Source organism: Ctenopharyngodon idella, chromosome 5, assembly GCF_019924925.1.
Source record: "Ctenopharyngodon idella isolate HZGC_01 chromosome 5, HZGC01, whole genome shotgun sequence".
Taxonomy (NCBI): Eukaryota; Metazoa; Chordata; class Actinopteri; order Cypriniformes; family Xenocyprididae; genus Ctenopharyngodon; species Ctenopharyngodon idella.
The window spans coordinates 16,574-39,803 of record NC_067224.1 but is presented as its reverse complement, the minus strand read 5'-3'; the positions used below and the strand labels follow the sequence as shown (position 1 = coordinate 39,803).

Here is a 23,230-nt window from a genome sequence, read left to right as displayed (position 1 = left end):
GTATTGATATTTTAAATGTTTTTATTTTTATATTTTTAATTTTAGTTCCAAAAGGGGCAGCGATGCCATTTTTGGATCCCCATAGAACATTTTTCATAGTGTGGAGAACATTTTAAAAATCAAAAGAACCTTTTCCCACTGTAAATAGCATTTTGTGCTTTTGTGGAAATGTTTCGTGGATGTTACAGGTTCTTCATTGAATCGTCGGTTTATTTTGAGAGCGAGGTGATGTCGCTCCTCGACAGTAGGTGGCGGAATGCGCCTGGATCGCTGCTTGCAGAATGTGGCGTGTAATAAAGAAGAACAATCTTCCTCAGCTGTGGATCAAAGGTAGCACTAGCACCTTAGCAAACAATCCTAAGATAGTATTTGGTCTCTATGGTGCTTGTCAAAACACTGTTGAGCGCTGAACCCTGGACAGGCCAGCCGACATTAGCAGAGATACAGTACGCGCGCGTGACGCGATGAGTGCGAGAATTAGCATCTGCTGTGAACGCGAGCTTCATAGCTAGCTGCTTCTTAAAGACATTACCTCTTTTTTGTCCTTCATCGGTTTAGTTTCTCAGTTGTCAACAACAGTGTAGTTAGTACCGTTTGGAGGAACAGTAGTGTCTATGTTGGCTAGTCTGCGCTACTTTTGCCTGTGAAACGCGTGTAAGATGTTAGCCGAACGCGCATAGCCTCGTCTTTATGTCTTGTGGAGTTTGACAGTGGCTTACATTTAATGCCTTTTGAGCAAAAAAAAGCGCTGGTGTTCAAAAGTTCATCGGACAGCATGGAAAGTGTACCTGACCTGGCATCTTAGCGCTTAGTGGACTTCGTTCAACATCAAGATTTGGGTAAGATCGCACATGTACGAGCCTGTTGAAGCTAAAAAGAGAAGATCACGATCAACATCATGTCCGAGGACACCAGCGTGGACAGGTTCATTAAGGTAAGCTTTCCAATTCGTGAACAAAAGTAAACGGTTAAGTCTTTCCATTTCTGTAACTTCTATTAACACTATTTCCATTAAATAACGAGTTCCGCTACCCACAAAAAGTTTTTGAGGTGATGAGCTGCTGTCTGTACATTGTCCTGCTTGTCACACGTCTACTAATCAAAATAAATCACAACATTGACATGAAATTTCAATTTAAGTTAAAAACAAATATTGTTTATATGTATATTTTCTTTAAGATTCCACTAAGGAAAAAAAATCAATGAACAAAACAATCGGCCTAGTAACAAGACGAACACTGTGTTCTAGTATGACAGAATATTACAGTATTTTGATGTCATCTGAGGTCATTTTTACTGCAGTGCATCACTGAGACGCACGAAGGCGCTCGCGTTCACACTTGCCTTTGAATGAATACACTCGAGTGAGAATGAAACGAGCGCGCGCCCGCTGTGTGATGTCAGAATAGCTTTGTCTTTACAGCTATATTACAGTGTCAGTGACACCCATGAATGGGTTTTTTTAATGATTGTATTACAAACAATGAACTTTGTGTGTGTGTGTGTGTGTGTGTGTATATACTAGAATGTGCGATATAACAGTACAAGGAATGAAATGTGTCATTGTTAGAGTGTGTTATACAATTAAGTGCTGAGCGGCAAGATTCTGGATAATCAGCGAAAAGATTTTATTACATTTTTACAGCGAAAAGACTTTATTACATTTTTATTTAATAAAAGTATTATTTTTATTTACTTTTTATTTACTTTTATTTAATATTGATTACTTTTTTTTATTAGTGATGCACTGATTTTGATTTTTAATGGCCAAGTCCAATTTTTTTTACAAGCAAATTTGCCGATTCTGTAGCATGAGCAGTTGTTTTTGTTAATTTCAAGATAATTTCAAGATTTACAGCAAAAACAGCATGGTCTGACTATAGTTTTGTGAAATTATGCTACATAAGACACCTGCACAAAACAAAAATTGCAGATGGACTGAATGAAAATGCAAATTCACTCTCTGTCAGTAGGTGGCGCTTATGGAACAGCAGCGATATAGGGTTTCCTTGGTTGCCGCTGTACACTAAGCAGCGCTGCACTTGAAAACACAACTTTATACGGAGATAAAGAGGAAAAGAAAATGCCTTCGAAACTTTTCGGTCAGTTCACTTCAGAGATACATTTATATAAACCTCTTCCTATATTTCGCGAACAGTGAGCTTGTGTCTGGTACAGTATTTTCTGTACAGTATTCTCCTCTTTGTGTCCGTATTCAGCGTTTGCCTGTTTTAACGTCCTGTTTACAGACTTCATAATATTTCCACACAATTGACAGTCTGGGAAATGATTGCAAGTCCCGAATAGAGATTGGCCAAAATAAAACTAAAAACCGTTGGCTGGTGCCATACATCTCTATTTTTTTGTTACTGTTCAATTCTTTCCGGGCCGGATTGGACACCTTTGTGGGCCGTATTCGGCCCGCGGGCCGTATGTTTGACACCCCTGCCCTACACTACCCCTACCCCTAACCCTAACCCTACCCATCACAGGAAACTGTGCACATTTTTACTTTCTCAAAAAACTCATTCTGTATGATTTATAAGCCTTTTGAAAAATGGGGACATGGGGTAATGTCCTCGTAAGTCACCCTCTCCTTGTAATACCTATGTCATACCCATGTCATTATACAAATCTGTGTCCTGATATGTCACAAAAACATGCGCGCGCACACACACACATATATATAATAAATATATATATATATATATATATATATATATATATATATATATATATATATATATATAAAATATATATATACATTTTTAATGGAGATCACGATTCTGAATACACAATTATACAAAATAACAATTTACTACAGGTATGACAAAATGTTAATTGCTTTTGTTAATAGTCTATATAGTCTATTTGCAGTCTATTTAAAACAGTTAATTTAAATTTTTTTTTTATTGGTTTGAATGAATGATTCTGTGACTCACTTGTTTCATTACTGGATGAATAAGTGTTTTTGAACGAATGTCTTGAGTGAATGATTCAATGACTCATTTTTTACTTGTTAAAGGTTTTATAGACAGAGCCGAATTGCTGTCATTTAGGAATAATAATTGCATTGGTGTTTGAATCGAGACAACAATCTTTTAACAATTAATCGTGCAGCTCTAGTACTGAGTAATGTTAATTAACAAAATCTTTTTACATTTAATTATACTTAAATACTTATTTGTGTCTGTGTTACATGTACTTACTGTAGTAATAACTATAAATTATGCATAATTACATGCAACTAACCCTAAACCAAACCCTACAGTAAGTACATATTATTAATTAAAATTACTCAGTGCTTTAATGTATAATTACACTGTAACATGTACTTAAGGCAAAATAATCAAGTTTACATAATGTGTAATAATAATAATATACACTGTTTAAATAATGTTGGTGGAGTGAATCGAATGAACTGTTCCCAAACGCTCTGTATGTTCTTGTTATAGGAAACTTCCATCCTGGAAGAGTATAACATCAACTGGACACAGAAGCTGGGAGCTGGGATCAGTGGTCCTGTGAGGTATAACTTTTCATCATGAGTACATTAAAATAATATGATAGATTTTATGCTTCTATTGAATTGTGATCATTGTCATAAAGAAAACTGATAGAGTTGAAAAAATAAGGGCAGTTTGCATGTCATATGTTTATAAAATACAGTAGTGATGCGCTGAAATTTCCGCAACTTCAGTAATTTTCAAATTAATTAAGCCAAAATAATTTTGGACTGAAATCATTGCCTGAAACAGTGTTTTAATTAGTGCGTCTCTGAGAACGGGCATTTTGCTAAATATAAAAATGTCCATCTTCAGCTCGTGATTCACGTCATCTTTTGCTGTGAAATCTTTACTGATTTTTATGAAATGTGAAAATAACTTTTATATTGTTAATGTTTTAAGATGAAAATTTATTGGACTGAAGCAACTTATTTTTTCTTTATTATCCATCATCATTTTTTAGAAAAATCATATTCATTTGTGAGTCTTAAATGTGATCATCAGGCTTAATTAAGGTTTATTTGTTCATAAAATTAGTTTAGTTGATCATAAAACTAAGCATTTAAATATCATCTGACTAAGACATTTTATTGGCAGATATAGAGTGTCGACTGATATTTATATGCATTTTATGTAAGTAGTCTGCTATATTGTTACGTGATTTAAATTACAAAATTTCAACTTAATTTTTGGCCATATAAATATCAGCAGCTGCACCAAATTGCATATTTTTGCTCAGTTTTGGCCTTAGTCCTCCACAACTATGAGCTTCATATTCCCACTATATTATAAATTATGAGCCATAAAAGCCAAAGCCATCAAATATGATACTGAACAAAAAACATACAAACGTTTTTGCAAACTTATTTATTTTTTGATGTTGTCAAAACTAAAGGATTCACTGAAGTGTTCAGTTTAAAAAAAAATTATAAGTCAGGCTTTACAGAGTTAAGACATGAACGGATGTATTGCTGTTTTTTCAGGGTGTGTGTGAAGAAGTCGACACAAGAACGGTTTGCCCTGAAGATCTTGATTGACAGACCCAAAGCACGCAATGAGGTACTGAGCACTGTGCATGATTTGATTTCTTTTATTTGAGGAACTTGTCTTTCTTTCAGTGTTAGAGATTTTAGAGTAATTTAAGACTTAATTTTCATTTTAGGGTGAACTACCCCTTTAATAACAGCATCCGTCTGTCTCCAGCAGAGGCCGTGAAGTTGAAATTTCACTGAACATCTCCAAGTGCAGCTTTAAATTCTCTGCTGTGCTTTCATTTGCAGGTTCGCCTTCATATGATGTGTGCCTCTCACACCAACATTGTTAAAATAATGGAGGTGTATGCCAACAGTGTACAGTTTCCTCATGAATCCAGTCCAAGGTAGTGGAGTCTAACATGTACAGTGTTAAGACAGTGTTTCTAATGATCTAACTACCTAAAAATATAAATAATCTGTTTTCTGTACCTCTTTCTGATAGGGCAAGGTTACTGATTGTCATGGAAATGATGGAAGGCGGTGAGTTGTTCCACAGAATCAGCCAGCACAAGCACTTTACAGAGAAGATGGCCAGCCAGGTCACGAAACAGGTACGGCGTTGACAGCCGGGCGCTCACTGTACGATTCATCACAGTCCTTTACGACTGTACAAACATGATCCCCGCTGTAAGCCACGTCACACTAGGATCTCAGTTATCATTAATGTCAGACTGCATGGAGGTCAAGACGCGTTAAAAACGGACTCACGCAAGAAGACTTGTCTGGGCTTTTACATCATCAATCCGGTACACGTTCGGTGACTTTGAGCAAGCGGTGGTTTGTTGTTGTCGCACTAATTGCATCATCAGGTTGGTTTATGATTTGACGGTTGTCGTAGAAGTCTCAGTACAGGACTGTGCGTCAAATCTTCTGACACTGCCAGAATTTCGTCTGAGGTAAAATTTGATCGGAATGGTCATTAATCGGCAGGCGACGAACATGTCAAACTAGTGATCAAAGACTTCAGATTTTAGCCTTGGATCAGAGGAATCATTTAGGATTCACAAAATGTGTCTCATACGGCCAAATCGTGGCCACAATCATACAGTGTGAACCCGGCTTTAGGCTACGTTCACACTGCAAGTCTTAGTGCTAAATTCTGATTTATTGCTCAGATCTGATTTTTATTTATTTTATTCTTTGGCTGTTCACCTTTTTTTTTTTTTTTTTTTTTTTTTATATAAATGTGGCCAATATCAGATCCGAGTGTGAATGGGCCACGATCTTGAACTGACCCGCATGTGCAAATAATAAAGACTGCGTGCAGCACGCTGACATACTGAAGTAAACAGAGGCTACTGAAGTCAGCATTTACACGTTCATTTATAAGCTGATGTGCCTCGGAAGCCACCGAATTTGTGCACAGGCAATAATGAGGATGAATAATATAAATTATTATATAGAGTTGAATGAAACATTATAAACATCATAACTTGCACTGGGGACTTTTAAAGGCACCAAACTGTAGGAACCTGTATTTGTATGAAATAGTTTATGATGAAACTTCTGTCATTTTTACAGATAAGCCTTGCATTGCAACACTGTCATTCATTAAATATTGCACATCGAGACCTGAAACCGGAGAACCTGCTCTTCAAGGATAATTCCCTGGTGAGATCTGAATCCCAAATAATGTTTTATTCCATAAATTCATTTTATTCCATAAGTTCATTTTATTCCATCATTAAAGGGTTAGTTCACCCAAAAATGAAAATAATTTCATTAATTACTCATCCTCATGTCGTTCTACACCCGTAAGACCTTCATTCATCTTCCGAACACAAATTAAGATATTGTTGATGAAATCCAATGGCTCAGTGAGGCCTCTATTGAGAACAAAGCCATTCAAACTCTCAAGGTCCATAAAGGTACTAAAAACATATTTCAAACAGTTCATGTGAGTTCAGTGGTTCTATCTTAATATTATAAAGTGACAAGAATACTTTTTGTGTGCCAAAAAAACAAAATAAAGACTTTAACAATATCTATATGGGCCGATTTCAAAAGACTGAATAGAGGCCTCACTGAGCCATCAGATTTCATCAAAAATATCTTAATTTGTGTTCGGAAGATGAACGAAGGTCTTGCGGCTGTGGAACGACATGAGGGTGAGTAATAAATGACATTATTTTCATTTTTGGGTGAACTAACCCTTTAAAGTGTGACTAAATTGTTACACAAGGGATGGTCTTGATCAGTTTTGACACCAGAATAGAAATACATGATTTAATATGAAGTGTTAGTAACACATTATTATTATTATTATTATTATTATAGCTAACTACAGTAACAATGCATCATACTACTTTATATTTTGTTGGTCAGAATTGAGAGATATTGATAAAGATAACATGTTATATCAGTCCTTTTTCCAGAATGCATGTACCGTTACACCCCTAATCTATATAAAAAATATTTTTAAAAATCCTCATCTCTTAAATTATCTCCAACTCTAAGATCTTTCTGAGTTAACCAAATTATTTGATATTTTCCAGTATTATATTTTGAGTCCTGTTTCTTGTGCCCCATCAGGACGCCCCTGTTAAACTGTGTGATTTTGGTTTTGCCAAAATCGACCAAGGTGATTTAATGACCCCACAGTTCACTCCATACTACGTAGCACCGCAGGTAAGACCTCACTGACCTTTATATAAATGTAAAAGTTACCTGTTCTTAACTCTTACTTTTAAAGATCAAATCACATTTCCTTAATCTTTTCAAGCTGTTTGTGGGTTTTGAATTCAACACTTCCTACCTGGTCCAAAACAACTGCTTATTGAAAAACATAGGCTGGAAAAACACATCACAGGAATGAATATGAACACACTCCTCCTCACATTTACACATCAACAATGTATGTTTTGTGTTGTAATGAGTAATAAGTAAGGGATAATATACCGTCAGCCAGTTATTATTGCAAAATAATGTGATCACTATAAAGAGGTGTATTTTTCATTACCGACTGACTAACTGTACATTATCCTACTTATTACTTGGCTGTTTAACTAATAATTATGTGGAAATAAAATACTGATTTGAGTTGAAAATGTTATTATTTTTAAAGCCTCTTATGAGGAATAATTGGTCCGTTACAACATATGAAACAGTTCTTGCAACAAAACAAAGTATTACAGTAATATTAAAACTGATTTCACAACAATCGATAACTGTGTGTCAAGCAAGTTAGCTTCAGTTTACCATATTTGATGTGCTTTATAGATGTGCACTGTTTACATGTGATAAAATCTGATATAAAGCGATGATCAGATTTAATTTTGTGTCTCTTCAGAAGACTTGAATTAAACGGCATGTTTTGGTTGCGTGGACTTTCAGTGGAGGGGCAGAAATCTCTCAGGTTTCATTAAAAATGTCTTCATTTGTGTTTTGAAGATGAACAAAAGTCTTGCGTGTTTGGAACACATGAGGGTGACCGAATTTTAATTCTTGTTTGAGCTAACTCTTTAAGATCAGACCAGAAAATAATAATAAAGAGACAACATCCAGACAACAATTTTAATTAATTTATTTATCGTTTTAATAGATGTTTTGAACTGAATAGTGCAAGGAAAAGCCAACAACTGCTCAACTCCTATTTTTTTTTTTTTTTTTAAATATCCTTTATTTTGAATGATTGTATTATTGTTTCATGGTCATGATATTTCATGGATTATTCTAATTCTGAGAAATAATGATAAAATGATGGTAATGATAAAAACAAGTGTGTCAAAGCCCTTTAAATCATTTTAATTGGTATTGTCAGTTTTTCCCACTTTAGATTGTGATGATGATAAATGAAACCAGCCACACATGAAATCTTTGATCAATCCAAAACTTATTTATGTGACGAATGTGATCTACCTTTCTTTAACAGGTGCTGGAGGCACAGAGACGCCACCAGAAAGAAAAGTCTGGAATTATACCTACCTCGCCCACCCCTTACACATACAACAAGGTCAGTGTTATGGCTTGTTCTTTAACCCTCTGGTGCTCTTCTGTCATTTTTTTTTGGCTGAAAATTGTACGCTTTGATTTTTAGACTTTTTTTATTTCATCGGAATAGTACGAAACTTGGTAAAGGTTAAAAAAAAAAAAAATAGTCACACTTGTCAAAAATGAGCACATTGAAAATGAATGGGAGACAAATTTCATCTAGTGGAAACGTCTAGTACAGCCAGTGGTCATTTTTAGTAATGGTGCAGATCTTCCAATTCTTGCCCACTATCTTATTCTTACTTTACAGTTTTTGGAGCAGATCAAATAAAAAGGGAGTTTTTATATCTGACTGCTTGTATTCATTGATGAAAATGTATCCATGTGCAGTAATATTGAAAATTGAGGAGGCAACGCATCGTGGAATCAAATCGAACCATTGACATGATAATCATAATCGTAATCGAATAGAATCGTAAGACCAGTGATGATTTAAACCCCTATTTCACACACACAATCTTTCTCTCACTGATTGATTGAATTCATTGCAATACATGTAATCTTTCCATGCTACTTTATTTCACTTCAGAATTCTAGATCTAATGCTCCGTTGATAAAATAATATTATTTATTGTTGTTAATGTAGTCACATTTTGTGCTGCAAAAATCAATGAGAGCTTTAACTTGTCCATGCTGGCAAGTGATGATGGTATAAGCAATATGTTATGTATTACATAAGCCAGAAATATAGCAATAATTTTTTATTAGTTTTAAATAGCACAACCATTTAAAACTCAAGGGTCAATCATGTTGTCCATATTTCCTATATCTCTTGATTTAACAGCTCACTGGGTTAGTGAATACCAACTTAAATTTGGGTCTGTTCCTCAAACAAAGCTATTATATGGCTATAGAAATCTTTGAATATACTCCAGCAGTCATGTTAACTTTTATGGGTTTTCTTTATAATAATAATCAATATGAGGGATAGTCAATCTGAGTATCCCTTATTTTCAACAGCCCCCAGTCAATGTGTAGATAAACCAATGATATTCTCTCATTAATATGCAGAGTCTGTTTGTTGCCACAGTTTTATGTGTAGCTCATAAAAGTTCATGCTTGAAATTTCACACTTCTGGAATGCGATGGCCTACTCATACTGTCTTTGTTGTTCCGCAGTTTCCCATTTTTCATTTTTCACCTAATCACAAGACTTATTGGCTGAAGGTGTTTAGCTTGCTAGCTGTGAAGGGCCCATCCTTACGTGATTTTCATTTCCGCTCTTAGAGCTGTGATCTCTGGTCCTTGGGGGTGATCGTCTACGTAATGCTCTGTGGATATCCTCCATTTTACTCCAAACACCACAGCCGCACCATCCCAAAAGACATGCGCAAAAAAATCATGACGGGCAGCTTTGACTTCCCAGAGGAGGAGTGGAGTCAAATATCTGAAATGGCCAAGGACATTGTCCGCAAGTGAGTGTCTTTTCATTTACATTCTGTTTTATTGAAACATTTTCTTCCTTATGCAGTGCCAAGCACCGAATGTGCCTAAACATGTATTTAATCTTTTACTTTTCTGGCTGAGAGTTAATGGCAGCAAATAGAACTGTATGGTAAAAAGTTCTGAAATTTGGCACAATTATCAGTGTGGGTTTTAAAATCTTTTTTGCCCATTTTGATGCCAGTTTCTCAAATCTTCTAGTGCCACTAACAGTTCAGATTTTCACAGATATTGTAGTAAATAAGTTTTGAATTGAATGGTGTAAAAACAATTGATTTTTTCCTCCTGATTCCTTGTCACGCTTTGTTCAGTGATCGAGTTAAAGTCTTTAGCATGCTGACAAAATCCTTCATACAGTACATGTCATGACTTTGTCATTGGCAGAATACCACATCAATTAGTTGATTGCACCACTTATTGGTTAAACAGTAATTGTACTTGATGCTGCTTGCAGCTTAATTTTCATTTGAGATTGTTGAAGTTATGGTTTTGAGGGAGAAATATTCTGGCCCCAACTGAAGGAAAAGAAATTAAGAGATCAAGAGTGCATTCACTCATATATGATTGGCTAGGCTTGTAAAATAAGATAAACTGTTACTCAGTTTTAGTGGTGTAAGCCAATGCTTTGTTTCTTACATTTTGTAGAAACAAGATCTAACATATTGTGTTGCATTAAGGCTACTTAAAGTAAAGCCGGAGGAGAGACTAACCATAGAGGGAGTATTAGCCCATCCCTGGCTCAACTGCACTGAGGCACTGGACAATGTGCTTCCCTCTGCTCAAATGATGATGGACAAGGTGAGCTCCAAAGAAAGACAAGATTTAGGGTGTGTTCACACTTGACAGGTTTAGTTTGATTAAAATTAACTCTGGTGCGATTGCTCTGTTAGTGCGGTTCATTTGCTCAAGTGTGAGCGCTGCCATCTGAACCCTGGTGCACACCAAACAAGCAGGCCGAGACCCCTGAAAAGATGGGTCTCGGCCCGCTTCCAAACGAACTCTGGTGCAGTTTGACTGAAATATGAATATAACACGGACCAAAGACAAGCAAATGAATTAAAAACAGGACATTATGTGACAAGATGTGACCCTGCGAAGGACAGAATGCTCAAGCACACCTGGTTCCTCTCGTCACAGAAGCTACGTTGCCCGTTACAGTTCGGTACAGGCGTCAGAACCACCGTCTCCTCGCAGAAGATCTTCGTTTGTGTGCGACAGAGGAATTCCTGCCGCTGTTTTGACTCCTTTACACACTTTCTAAGCTCTTCGTGAGTTCTCCACTAGTAAAAATACCATCATATGTACACACATACAGTGAGAGCGTTTAGCACACAGCACTGTTTTGGATGCGAGTTCCGTCTCAAAATATACGACATAAAAGCCGTTTATTTGTTTGTTTTGTATCTTTAGGTGCGGCCTTAAAAATGACAGTGTGAACACTAGTGTTCTTTTTTTTTTTTTTTTTTTTTTTTTTTGATCTGGACCAAAAGAACCAAGATAACCAAACTACAAGTGTGAACACACCCTAAAAGCCAGAAATGTAGTTGCTTCTTAGTTGAGTACTATCTGTCATTGTTTAATACACTTACTGCAGACAGCAAAACATAAAACATTTTATTTTTAGCTTCATTTTCAGTACATTTAAATGTGAGAGGGGCAATAAATCATTTAGTTGAACTTTAGCATCTTAACTTTAGCTTTAAGTTGAAGCTACACTATGTAAGGTTTGGCAAGTATCAACCGCACTGAAAGAAAAAAAAAAGCATCATATATTCTGGGTAAACAAAACGCCCATCCATTGTCTTGTAAAGACGTGCCGCTGCTGCCACTTTTCAGTTGGAAAATTAGTTAAAAGAAACATGCTTACTGGTGTCTATTTGTATTGCTGTTGCAATTCTGTTTACATCTTCTTTGACTACTTTGTGAAAGCAATTGACCGATTGGTCCCACATTATATTAAGTGTCTTTACTATGTACTAACATTTAAAATAATCATTTGATACAATGCACTTATTGTGTACATACATGTTTTTGCATTCTATTTATATTTTAAAAAATAGCTGCATGTAATTACATCTATAATGACAGTGTTGACCCTTTACTTACACCTTAAACTACCCGTAAACTTACCCATACTACCAAAACTGTCCCTAACTCTTACCCGTGTCCACCTCAATAGCAGCACAAGTGTTTTGCAATACAACATCAACACAATGTCAGTTGTAAAGTACATAGTTGTTTAAGACACCAAATATAAAGTCTGACTGACCCCTGGTTACTGCAAACAATTTCAGACACGTGTGCAGAAGACTCACACGAGTCCTTGTGTCAAGAGTCTCTTGATGACAACATTTACACATGAGATGCACTGTCAGTCACCGACACTAAATCTTGGGTTGTGATTTGCCGTTGTTTGGCTACATTGCAGTAGCTTAGCAACATTTGCACTTCTGTGAAAACTGCCACTCACCGGTGATACAGTCTGCACTTGTACATATGATTCTGTTGCACTGGACGTCCATGTTATTGCCACTCTTTCCACTTTGTTTAGTGATTCCAAGACTTTGTTTTTGTTGTAGAGCGTGGGAATTGTTGTCTTACTGAAATAGTGCTGAATAGTAATGCATGAAATGCATTCCAATAAAGTATATGATTGTTCTGATAAAATTGCCATTTCTGATTTTTGTGGAAGCTTTGGTATTTACTTGACATTTTCTTTTGTGCGGGAATCAGAACTGAAGGCTGTTTTTTTTTGTTTTTGTTTTTTTTCTCTTTTCTTCAGAGTGGAATAGTGGAATAGTGCATTAGTGCCGCCCACTCTTTCAGCAGCATTGGTTGCGGAAGTATTTTTACCATTCATTTCTCCCATAAGGATATCAAAAAAGTCTTTGTTAAAGAATTATAAGCCATGAACCATTATTTTGAGAGCATAGGGAGGCCGACTTGATTATGTCATTCGCAGTGCTTCATGGGAGTGGGTGGGGCTAAAGAGCTCTTTTGGAGCATTTTGCTTGTTTCGACACTGATTGGTGGAATTTTCTGTAGCGCATCATGGGTAATGTAGTTTTCAACACAAATTCCGCTGTTAAACACGATTATTTTAAAATTAAGTTGAAATAATGTGGGCTGATGGCTTCAGCAGAAGCAAATACTATTAACAACCTCGTAGCTCAGGGTAAGGCTGTCTTTAAAGGTTTAAAAGTTATCATTAAAAAAAATTTCCCTATGGAGAAAATGAATGGAGTTTTTACTTCTGGAACCCGACTGTTGCGCTCTAGTGTAATATGTTTATCCATATTACTGGTATTCCCAAACTATTTGAATTTGTTATGCCAGGATTTTAAATTTCACATTTATCTATATAGTGCTTTATACAACACAGAATTAAACTGGAAAATTCATCAGTTCATTATGAAACAAATTCAGTTTCAGCTCTACAGAACACAATAGTGCAATATTGACACTGTTATTGAACTGAACTGACTTGAGCTGAATAATAATCAGCAATAAAGCAGCTCTACAGATGATGACAGTCTCATTATTCAGCTGAATTTAGATTTAGTGTTGAATCAATTTAGTTTAATAACTGTTAGCGTTACAAAGGTTTGCACACAGTATGACTCTTTTCAAGGTTATTTTGCCCTTTTAAAACACAAAATGTGCCTCACTGTGCAGTGTTTGTGTTTGAACTCAGAATCGTTGAACAAAGCACTGTAATGCATCATATTGCACTACTGGTGTGTATACTGCTGCACTGCTTACATGCATACTGTTGCTGTATGTGCATAATAAATATATTAGTTATTTATTGTTCATTCAGGCAGTTGTGGCTGGAATCCAACAGGCACATGCTGAGCAACTGGCCAACATGAGGATACAAGACCTCAATCTCAGTCTAAAGCCACTCAACTCTGTGAACAACCCCATTTTGAGAAAGAGAAAGCTACTTGGGTGAGTCTCCTCTTTTTGCTGTCTCCCTGTTCATTTCATTGAAAATATACTTGCTAGTTGTGATAGTCAGACAGTTTTCATTTACCTGCTGGGAAAAGGGAATCCTTAAAGGGTTAGTTCACCCAAAAATACAAATTCTATCATCAATTACTCACCTTCATGTCATTTCAAACCCATTAGACTTTAATTAATCTTCGGAAAACAAATGAACACATTTTTATTGAAATTTGACAAATGTCTGTCCCTCCATTGAAAGTCCACACAACCAAAAACGCTTTAAACATTCATACATTTTAAATTTTTTAAAAATAAATCCATATGAATCGAGTAGTTTAATCCAAGCCTTCTGAAGAGACACCATCACTTTATCTGAAGAGCAGATTTAATTTAGGCTTTTATTCACATATAAACAATGATCAGTAAACATTATTTACAAAATTCAGATATGGTCACGGAAGCTCAAGCATGAGAACCAATGAGGTTTGTTTATATCAAAATGGACTTTCAAAGGAGGGAGAGAAATCTCTCGGATTTCATTACAAATACCTTCATTTGTGTTCTGAAGATGAATGAAAGTCTTGTGGGTTTAAAATGATATGAGAGAATTTTCATTGTTGGGTGAATTAGCCCTTTAACAGGATTTACTTATAGATACATGCTTAATTTCTGCCTCATGCAGCACCAAACCAAGTGATGAACTTTTCATCAATGATCCAGAGAATGAGGCAGAGGACACCAACGTGGCTCTGGAAAAACTAAGGGATGTAATCGCACAGTGCATCTTACCACAGGCTGGTACGTATGAACACACTCCATACACACTCACTTCTGCAGCTGTTTTTCTTTCCAGAGGACTGAGACAGAAGATAATTGTTCAAAGATTTGGCTATAAAGAGCTAAAGAAACCGCAAATAGGAAAATAAGCAATACACAGAAGTGGATTGTTTTATCTCTGCCCAAGTAAAAACTCAAGTGCTACTGGAAATTTAAAGCAATAGTTCACCCAAAAATGAAAATTATCCCATAATTTACTCACCCTGAAGCCATCCTAGGTGTATATATCTTCTTTCAGCCAAACAGAATCAGAGTTATATTAAATAATATCCTGGTTCTTCCAAGCTTTGTAATGGCATAGAGAGAGAGAGAGAGACTTTATTATCCTGAAGGAAATTTGTCTCAGACACAATACAATCCAGTGACTGCTGCTTAAATAAGTAACATAATACATACATACAGTACACACACACACACACACACACACACACACACACAAACAAACAAACAAACAAACAAACAAACAAACAATACATACACAAACTGCCATCAACCAATCAGTTGCACACTACCCGTTGTACAACACACCTGTAATAATCATAATAATAAAATTCAAAAGGAGAAATCATAAAATATATATGATTATGGTTACAATTAAAAACAGCGTTATAGGGGTAAACCTCTGGGTAACTTGTCATTTAAAGCTTTGATGGACGAGGATGAAGGAGATCTTAAAGTGGTTAAGCCTGCACTGGGGAACTCTAAATCATCTATCTGAAGGAAGAAGCTGTTACTCAGGGTGAAGGACGTGGGTGGGATCTAATTTTTTTTTTTTTTTTTTTTTTTTTGGCCTGTGTGATGATAGTTTAAGCAAAGACAGCCTGAAGTGTGGGATGCTGCTTAACTCCCATGATTTTCATGGCTCTCTGTGTTAACCGTGTAATCTGGGCTTCATCTGTACACTGAGATTGCCAAACCAGGTTGAGATGCCATACAGCAGAAGGCTCCCAATTACAGCATGATAGAAGTGAAGCAACACTTTCTGGTTAACACCAAAGACCCTCAGCCTACGAAGAAAGTGTATTCGCTGTTGAACCCTAGTACAGACGTTTTCTACCTGAGCACTCCATGTCAGTTTGTTATCAATGTGTATGCCCAGATATCTGTAGGAATCATCCTGGGCTATATTCTGGTCATTTATGGCCACTGGTAAGTGGTCTCCAATGGATTTGGCATCAGACAACCATCTCCACTGTTTTCTTAGTGTTGATGGTGAGAGATTGCTTGTCGCACCACAAAGTTCTGAACCTCATGTTTATATGCAACTGAATCTGATGTGTCTAATAAGAGAGTTAAGATACCTGTGTCATCAGAGAACTTAATCATGTAATTGTTAGCAGTACTATATGTACATTCATTAGTGTACAGTGTGAACAGTACAGGGGAACTAACGCACCCCTGAGGTGCACCAGTGTTGGTCAAAGGTTCAGACAACGTCCTGTTCACCCTGACCTCCTGACTGCGATTAGTCAGAAATGAGTGGAACCACTTAATAATAAAGGGGTTGATATTCATCTGCTGCAGTGTTTTCAAGAGAACCTGAGGCTGCAGTGTGTTGAAGGCTGAAGTAAAATCTACAAGCAACAGTCTGGCATAGGCCTTAGGATTCTCAAGGTGTTTAGTTACTAGTGCACTATACTGTTGATTGCATCATCAGTGCCTCTCTAGAGTTTATATGGATCTAGCTGTAGGACTACATCAAGCTGTAATTTGCTCATAATGAGCTTTTCCATGCACTTCATCACAACAGAAATTAAGGCAATGGGTCTAAAATCGTTATTCTCCTGTGGACAGGGTTTCTTAGGGACAGGTGTAATAATTGCCTTTTTCCGTTGTGTCGGTACAGTGTGAGAATTCAGGGACCTCTGGAAAATGTCAGGTGTCAGTTCATCTGCACGTTCTTAATAGAAAAGCAGAAATGCCATCTGGACCTGTGGCCTTATTGACATTGATTTGCTTAAGGACCTTGTTGATAGGCTAGAGATTGACCCTAATTCTATCAGCCTCATCAACAGCAATACTATCAAGCACCATATCATATTCAGCTGAGAAATCATGATTGTCAAAATAATTCACCTCATTTGCTTTTTCCAGTTCATCAACAACATGCAAAGATTTCTCATGGGGATTCATGTTGGTGGCTATTTTCATTGAGTCCCGTAACTTTATAGAATTCATAGTTTGGAGGTTTTCCTCTATTGACTCCCTGTGATGTTCCTTGCTTCTTTGAGCCTCTGGTTCAACTCTTTTTGTACAGTTTTAAGTTGTAAGTGATCTTTGGTCTTAAATGCCTGTTTTTTTTTTTCTGTTAATACAGTCCTTCACCTCCTTTGTGATATAAGGTTTGTTGTTGGGGTAGACTTTTATTTTCCGTTTTGGAATCACAGTGTCAACACAAAATTGTATGTATTCTGTGGTAGTTTCTGTGGTATTGTCCAGGCTTAGCTCCCTAGAGAAAATATCCCAGTCCGTGCATAAACAACCTTTGTTTCTATGCTGTCTTCTGACCATACATTGATAGATTTAACCAAGGGTTTACAACTCTTTAGGACTCTTATATGTAGGAATCAGATGAACAGTATTATGGTCAGAGTTAGACAAGGACGGTTAGCTATGGCTGTATATGCATGTTTTAAATTTCCATAGCATTTGTAAAAAGTCCTATTCATCCTGGTATCACATTTAATATACTGTTCAAAACCTGGAAGTGCAGTTTTTAAATTACAATGATTAAAATCTCAATGCGCTGTAGTTGCGCTGTAGCAGCTCCTCTTCTTATATCAAGATCCTCTGACATTTTTTTTAACATTGTCAGAGTTTTTGAAGATCCAAAAAGCACATCCATTGATCATAAAAGTAATTCATACAACTTGAGTGGGTTAATAAAGGCCTTCTGAAGCGAAGTGATGCATTTTTGTAAGAAAAAATATCCATATTTAAAAATTTGTAAACTATAATCACTGGCTTCCAGCAACAGCTTCAATTCAGAAGGCCTTTATTAACTCTTGGAGCTGTATGGATTATATTTATGATGGATTGATGCGCTTTTTGGAGCTTCAAAAACTCAGGCACTATTCAGTGTCATTACATAGCTGGGAAGAGCCAGGATATTATTTAATATAACTCCGATTCTGTTTGGCTGAAAGAAGAAAGTCATATACACCTAAGATGGCTTGAGGGTGAGTAAATCATGGGATAATTGTCATTTTTGGGTGAACTGTTCCTTTAAGATAACACACTTGTAACAATGGTTATAACAAAAGATATTTGCCACAGTAGTCTTTTAATGCTGTCTCAAGCACCTACACACAAAGTGAATGGGGCGTTCACATGTCGCTTCTAAAAATGCATGGAAAACGCCGCCCATGCTGTATATATGTATGTGTATATATAGTGATTCTATAAGCTGCCTTATTGAGATTTTCTAGTCGACTAGTTGGTTCCACACAACCGACCATGAAGTAATTTGTAGTACTTAAGATATCTTTTTGTTGTTTTTACAGGTGACAATGAGGATGAAAAGTTAAATGAAGTTATGCATGAAGCATGGCGCTTTAATCGCGATTGCAAGCTTCTCAGAGATGGATTGCAAGGGTTAAGTTGGGATGGTAGGTGTTTACTAGAAGCTATACTGTGGTTGGTACTAGAATAACATCCAGTACTTTTTAGAATAAACCAAAATTGGATATCTGAAATTGTGTGAATTTGAGGTGAGCGCTCATATCAACAGCTTTTATATGAATTGCTAATATTTTTTAATTGCTAATAACCTTCAGATTATTAATAGATTCAGGTAAGTGCTTAGGTTCATTCAAAATCTTAATTACATTTTTTATATATATATATATATATATATATATATATATATATATATATATATATATATATATACAGGTGCTGGTCATATAATTAGAATATCATGAAAAAGTTCATTTTTTTATTGTAATTTATTTAAAAAAATGAAACTTTCATATATTCTAGATTCCCTACATGTAAAGTAAAACATTTCAAAAGTTTTTTTTTTTTTAATTTGTTGATTAGAGCGTACAGCTAATGAAAGTCCAAAATCCAGTATCTCAAAATATTAGAATATTTACATTTGAGTTTCATTAAATGACCATCCCTACAGTATAAATTCTGAGTATCTCTTGTTCTTTGAAACCACACTAATGGGGAAGACTGCTGAATTGGCAATGGTCCAGGAGACAATCATTGACACCCTCCACAAAGAGAGTAAGTCACAGAAGGTCATTATTGAATGGGGTGGCTGTTTACAGAGTGAAATATCAAAGCATATTAAATGCAAAGTTGACTGGAAGGAAGAAATTGGGTAGGCAAAGGTGCACAAGCAACAGGGATGACCGCAAGCTTGAGAATACTGTCAAGTAAAGCCGATTCAAACACTTGGGAGAGCTTCACAATGAGTAGAATGAAGCCGGAGTCAGCGCATCAAGAGTCACCACACTCAGACATCTTCAGGAAAAGGACTACCAAGCCACTTCTGAAACAGAAACAATGTCAGAAGCATCTTACCTGGGCTAAGGAGAAAAAGAACTGGACAGTGAACAGTGGTCGAAAGTCCTCTTTTCAGATAAAAGTAAATTTTGCATTTCATGTTGAAATCATGGTCCCCGAGTCTGAAGGAAGACTGGAGAGGCACAGAATCCAAGCTGCTTGAAGTCTAGTGTGAAGTTTCTGAAGTCAGTAATGATTTGGGGGGGCCGTGATGTCTGCTGGTGTTGGTCCATTGTGTTTTATCAAGTGCAAAGTCAATGCAGCCATCTTCCAGGAGATTTTGGAGCACTTTATGCTTCCATCTGCTGACAAGCTTTATGGAGATGCTGATTTCCTTTTCCAGCAGGACTTTAGCACCTGCCCACAGTGCAAAAACCACTTCCAAGTGGTTTGCTGACCATGATAATTACTGTGCTTTATTGGCCAGCCAACATGCCTGACCTGAATCTATGGGATATTTTCAAGAGAAAGATGAGAAACAGTCGATCCAACAATATACAGATGATCTGAAGGCTCAATAGTGCCTCAGCAGTGCCACAGGCTGATCACTTCCATGCCACACTTCACTGATGCAGTAATTTGTGCTAGGAGCAAGTCATTTGCTGTAATATGTGCTGCCGACCAAGTATTGAGTGCACAAATGAACATACTTTAAAGAACTTGAACTTTTCTGTTTAGCAAATCCATTTTTTGATTGATCTTAGGAAATATTCTAATATTTTGAGATACTGGATTTTGGACTTTCATGAGCTGTACGCTCTAATCATCAAAATTAAAAAAAAAAACTTTTGAAATGTTTTACTTTACATGTAGGGAATCTAGAATATATGAAAGTTTCATTTTTAAAAATAATTTACAATAAAAAAATGAACTTTTTCATGATATTCTAATTATATGACCAGCACCTGTGTGTGTGTGTGTGTATATATATATATATATATATATATATATATATATATATATATATATATATATATATAATATAATAATATAATAATATAGACCCCTTTATGCTTTTAAGTGTTTATGAAGCTTTTTTCCTTTGTCTTTGTGAATTGGTTGTAAAGGAAGTGCTTGGAATGTGTTAAAACAGGGGTCACCAACCTTTTTGAAACTGAGGGCTACTTCTTGGGTACCGATTAATGCGAAGGGCTACCAGTTTGATACACACTTCTGAAATAACAAATCTGCTCAATTTACCTTTAATTATATGTCATTATTAATAATTAATGATATTCATCTATGTGAAGACACTGATCATGTTAATGATTTCTCACAATAATTATCAACAATGATTTAACAAGGTAGGAAACAGATAAATATCAATATGCAACATTTTATTTCTATAAATCTCTGCAAGTATTTACATTTCCAAATGATCACTTCTACAACATTTTCACTAGCCACTAACAATTTTTAATAAATCATGCACTACGTTGCACCATGTTTGTACAGATTATCAATTATGTAACATACAAAAATCAACTTTCAGATTTTACTGAACGTATCACCAAATCTACAGCATTTTTAACAAAATTATCATATCTTACATTTAACAAACACATTTGTCACAATTTTTCAATAACTGAATTCAACTGCCATGTTGCCACTGAGAACATCTGGTATCGGTTTCTTTGTCTGTTAGTGGGAAGCCTGGCATTGCATGCTGTCCGGTCTCGTGAAAAAAGACTGCTGTTTGCACAAACCCGCCTTTAACTCGCGGGCTTTTTCCGCTCGTAGTGCGCTGCCCGGCGGGTAGTTAGCATGGTAGTTTGCGTGACACGTTCGGAAATGTCTCTCCACATTGTGCCGCTTTGCCGTCGCCACAGTCGCCCCGCAAATGAGACACACGCAGGAATCTTTCACAGTGGTAAAGAAGAACTCTTCCTCCCATTCAATGTGAAAATGATATGTTTTCTTTCTTTTTTCTGCCATGTCTTCGGAGGTAAATCATCTCCTCACCTTCACTGCGGCAACGGTTGCCGTGGAGACCAGCTAGCTCTAATCTAATATGAAACATTTTTAAAAATTTTTTTTTTTTTTTTATAAATATTGTCATTTTCAAATTCACACCAATGCAAGTGTGATTTAAAAAATAATAGCAACACCATGTTGGTGACCCCTGTGTTAAAATGAACAAAGATGAAAATAGGACAAACGTCTAACCAATACTTGGCAATGAGGAAATAAAGTAGCAGAAAGATAATTTTGTGTCAAGTGAAATGATTTTATTTAATTTTATTACCATCATTGACTAATTAATTGCATAAATCATCTGAAAGGCCATAATTTCTGGATGAATTGACCGATCGATCAAGTACAGTTCCAACCTGTTATCTTTTTTCTTTCTTCACAGGTAGATCTTTTTCAGACAAAGTAGATCGCTTAAAGCTGGCTGAAATTGTCAAACAGGCAATTGAAGAAAAGACAAATTTACAAGACTCTCAATAGCAAGTGCTGAAATTTTACTCCCTTTTGTACTGTTCATTATAATTGTCATTAGGCATATGATTGCAAAACATCTTTTTGTATTAAATTGCAGACCTTTTTCCATGGTCATGCTGTAGTCTGTTGTTTATCTCTAGCTGAAACCAAGTTGTTGTTGGTATGATTTGTTTTCACTACAGACTGCAGTAAAGAAATGTGTTTTAAAAATTGCAGTGTTTTCATTTCTGAGAATAAAGAGCAACGGGGAAATGGAAGGGATCGCATGTAATGGCGTCTATATTAGATGACATTTTGTCATTCATCTCATAAATATGCAAATAAGATAATGGTATGATTTTAAAAATGTAACACTAAATTAATGTAATGCACATTTGGGAAACAATTACATTAAAATGTTAAATTAAATATATTTTGTATATTGTAAGTCTGAAAAATACAAAATCACAAAAGCTATATATATGCAGAATTAACGGGGCCAAATAAAATGGCAAAAAAATGATTGAAGATGTAATCCCAATGATGTTTAACTAAATATGGCTCATACTTAATAAAATGATAATTTTGGCAGTCATGCCATTTTGAACTTTTTTTTAAACTTCTACTGTGTTCTTCGCATCTTCATTGATCTGACAAATTTATGGCATTGTAAGCATCCTCTGATAAAACATTATCAATTAGCTGGAAGTGCCAGTTCTTGGTTAAAAGGTAAATATTTTAGTACAAAAGTAACATAATTTCCTAACTGCTTTGCCTAAAATCTTCTGGAGACACGCTGGAATTTGTTCGGCACGACTCTCATAGTGCACTATGGGTAATCTCTAGCCATTGAGCGTACATAGGTTGTACACATAACGTCCACTATGGTTTCAGACAGGGGTTTGTGCGCTTGCAAAAGAGGGCTTACAATGAGTTACAAAGATACATAACAGCTACAACTGTGTACACTACTTGTTTTATGCAAGCAATATACAGGATTTACTATATATTATCGACACGAATTGATAGGTGAAACAACAAACAGCCACAAATAGTCTATAAACAAAGCATCAGGCTGTCTTTGAGTTCACATGAACAATGGTTAAAGTTACTCGTCAGGCTACAGAAGAATACCAAAATTCCTCCGTTAAATTAGGTCTAATACATCGAGAGTCACGTAGAGCTATAACAACCCAGCCACAACACATAATTGCGAATAACATGCCTTACCTTAAGTCAAGTCAAGTCACCTTTATTTATATAGCGCTTTTTACAATGTAGATTGTGTCAAAGCAGCTTTACAGTGATAACTGGTACATTGTTTGGCTGCACAGCAGCTCTTAAAGAATAGTGTCAATGCAGGCAGATCAAAGCACTGTTGAATATCAAATGTCAAGTCAAGTGACTTAACACAGATCTGGGGTCAGCTTCCTCTGCTGTTTGAGTTAACATGTACTAAACATGAGTGGAATTTGCACCGCAGTGCCCCCACACCTTGATGCTCATGACTAGCATAGTTATCTTTATTGAAGT

The 23,230-nt window shown here is 36.0% G+C and overlaps 1 protein-coding gene across 1 annotated transcript; it reads left to right on the top strand.

Annotated features, from left to right (window-relative positions):
- The first annotated feature begins 276 nt into the window (after positions 1 to 276).
- mapkapk5 (MAPK activated protein kinase 5) lies at positions 277 to 22,292 on the top strand. The gene is made up of 14 exons (XM_051894909.1): positions 277 to 934; positions 3,456 to 3,529; positions 4,490 to 4,565; positions 4,787 to 4,884; positions 4,983 to 5,091; positions 6,062 to 6,151; positions 7,073 to 7,168; positions 8,412 to 8,492; positions 9,758 to 9,945; positions 10,651 to 10,771; positions 13,794 to 13,924; positions 14,604 to 14,719; positions 18,262 to 18,370; positions 21,634 to 22,292. The coding sequence occupies exons 1-14, from the start codon at positions 899 to 901 to the stop codon at positions 21,722 to 21,724; spliced, it is 1,416 nt and encodes a 471-aa protein (XP_051750869.1). The 5' UTR covers positions 277 to 898; the 3' UTR covers positions 21,725 to 22,292.
- Positions 22,293 to 23,230: the final 938 nt, after the last annotated feature.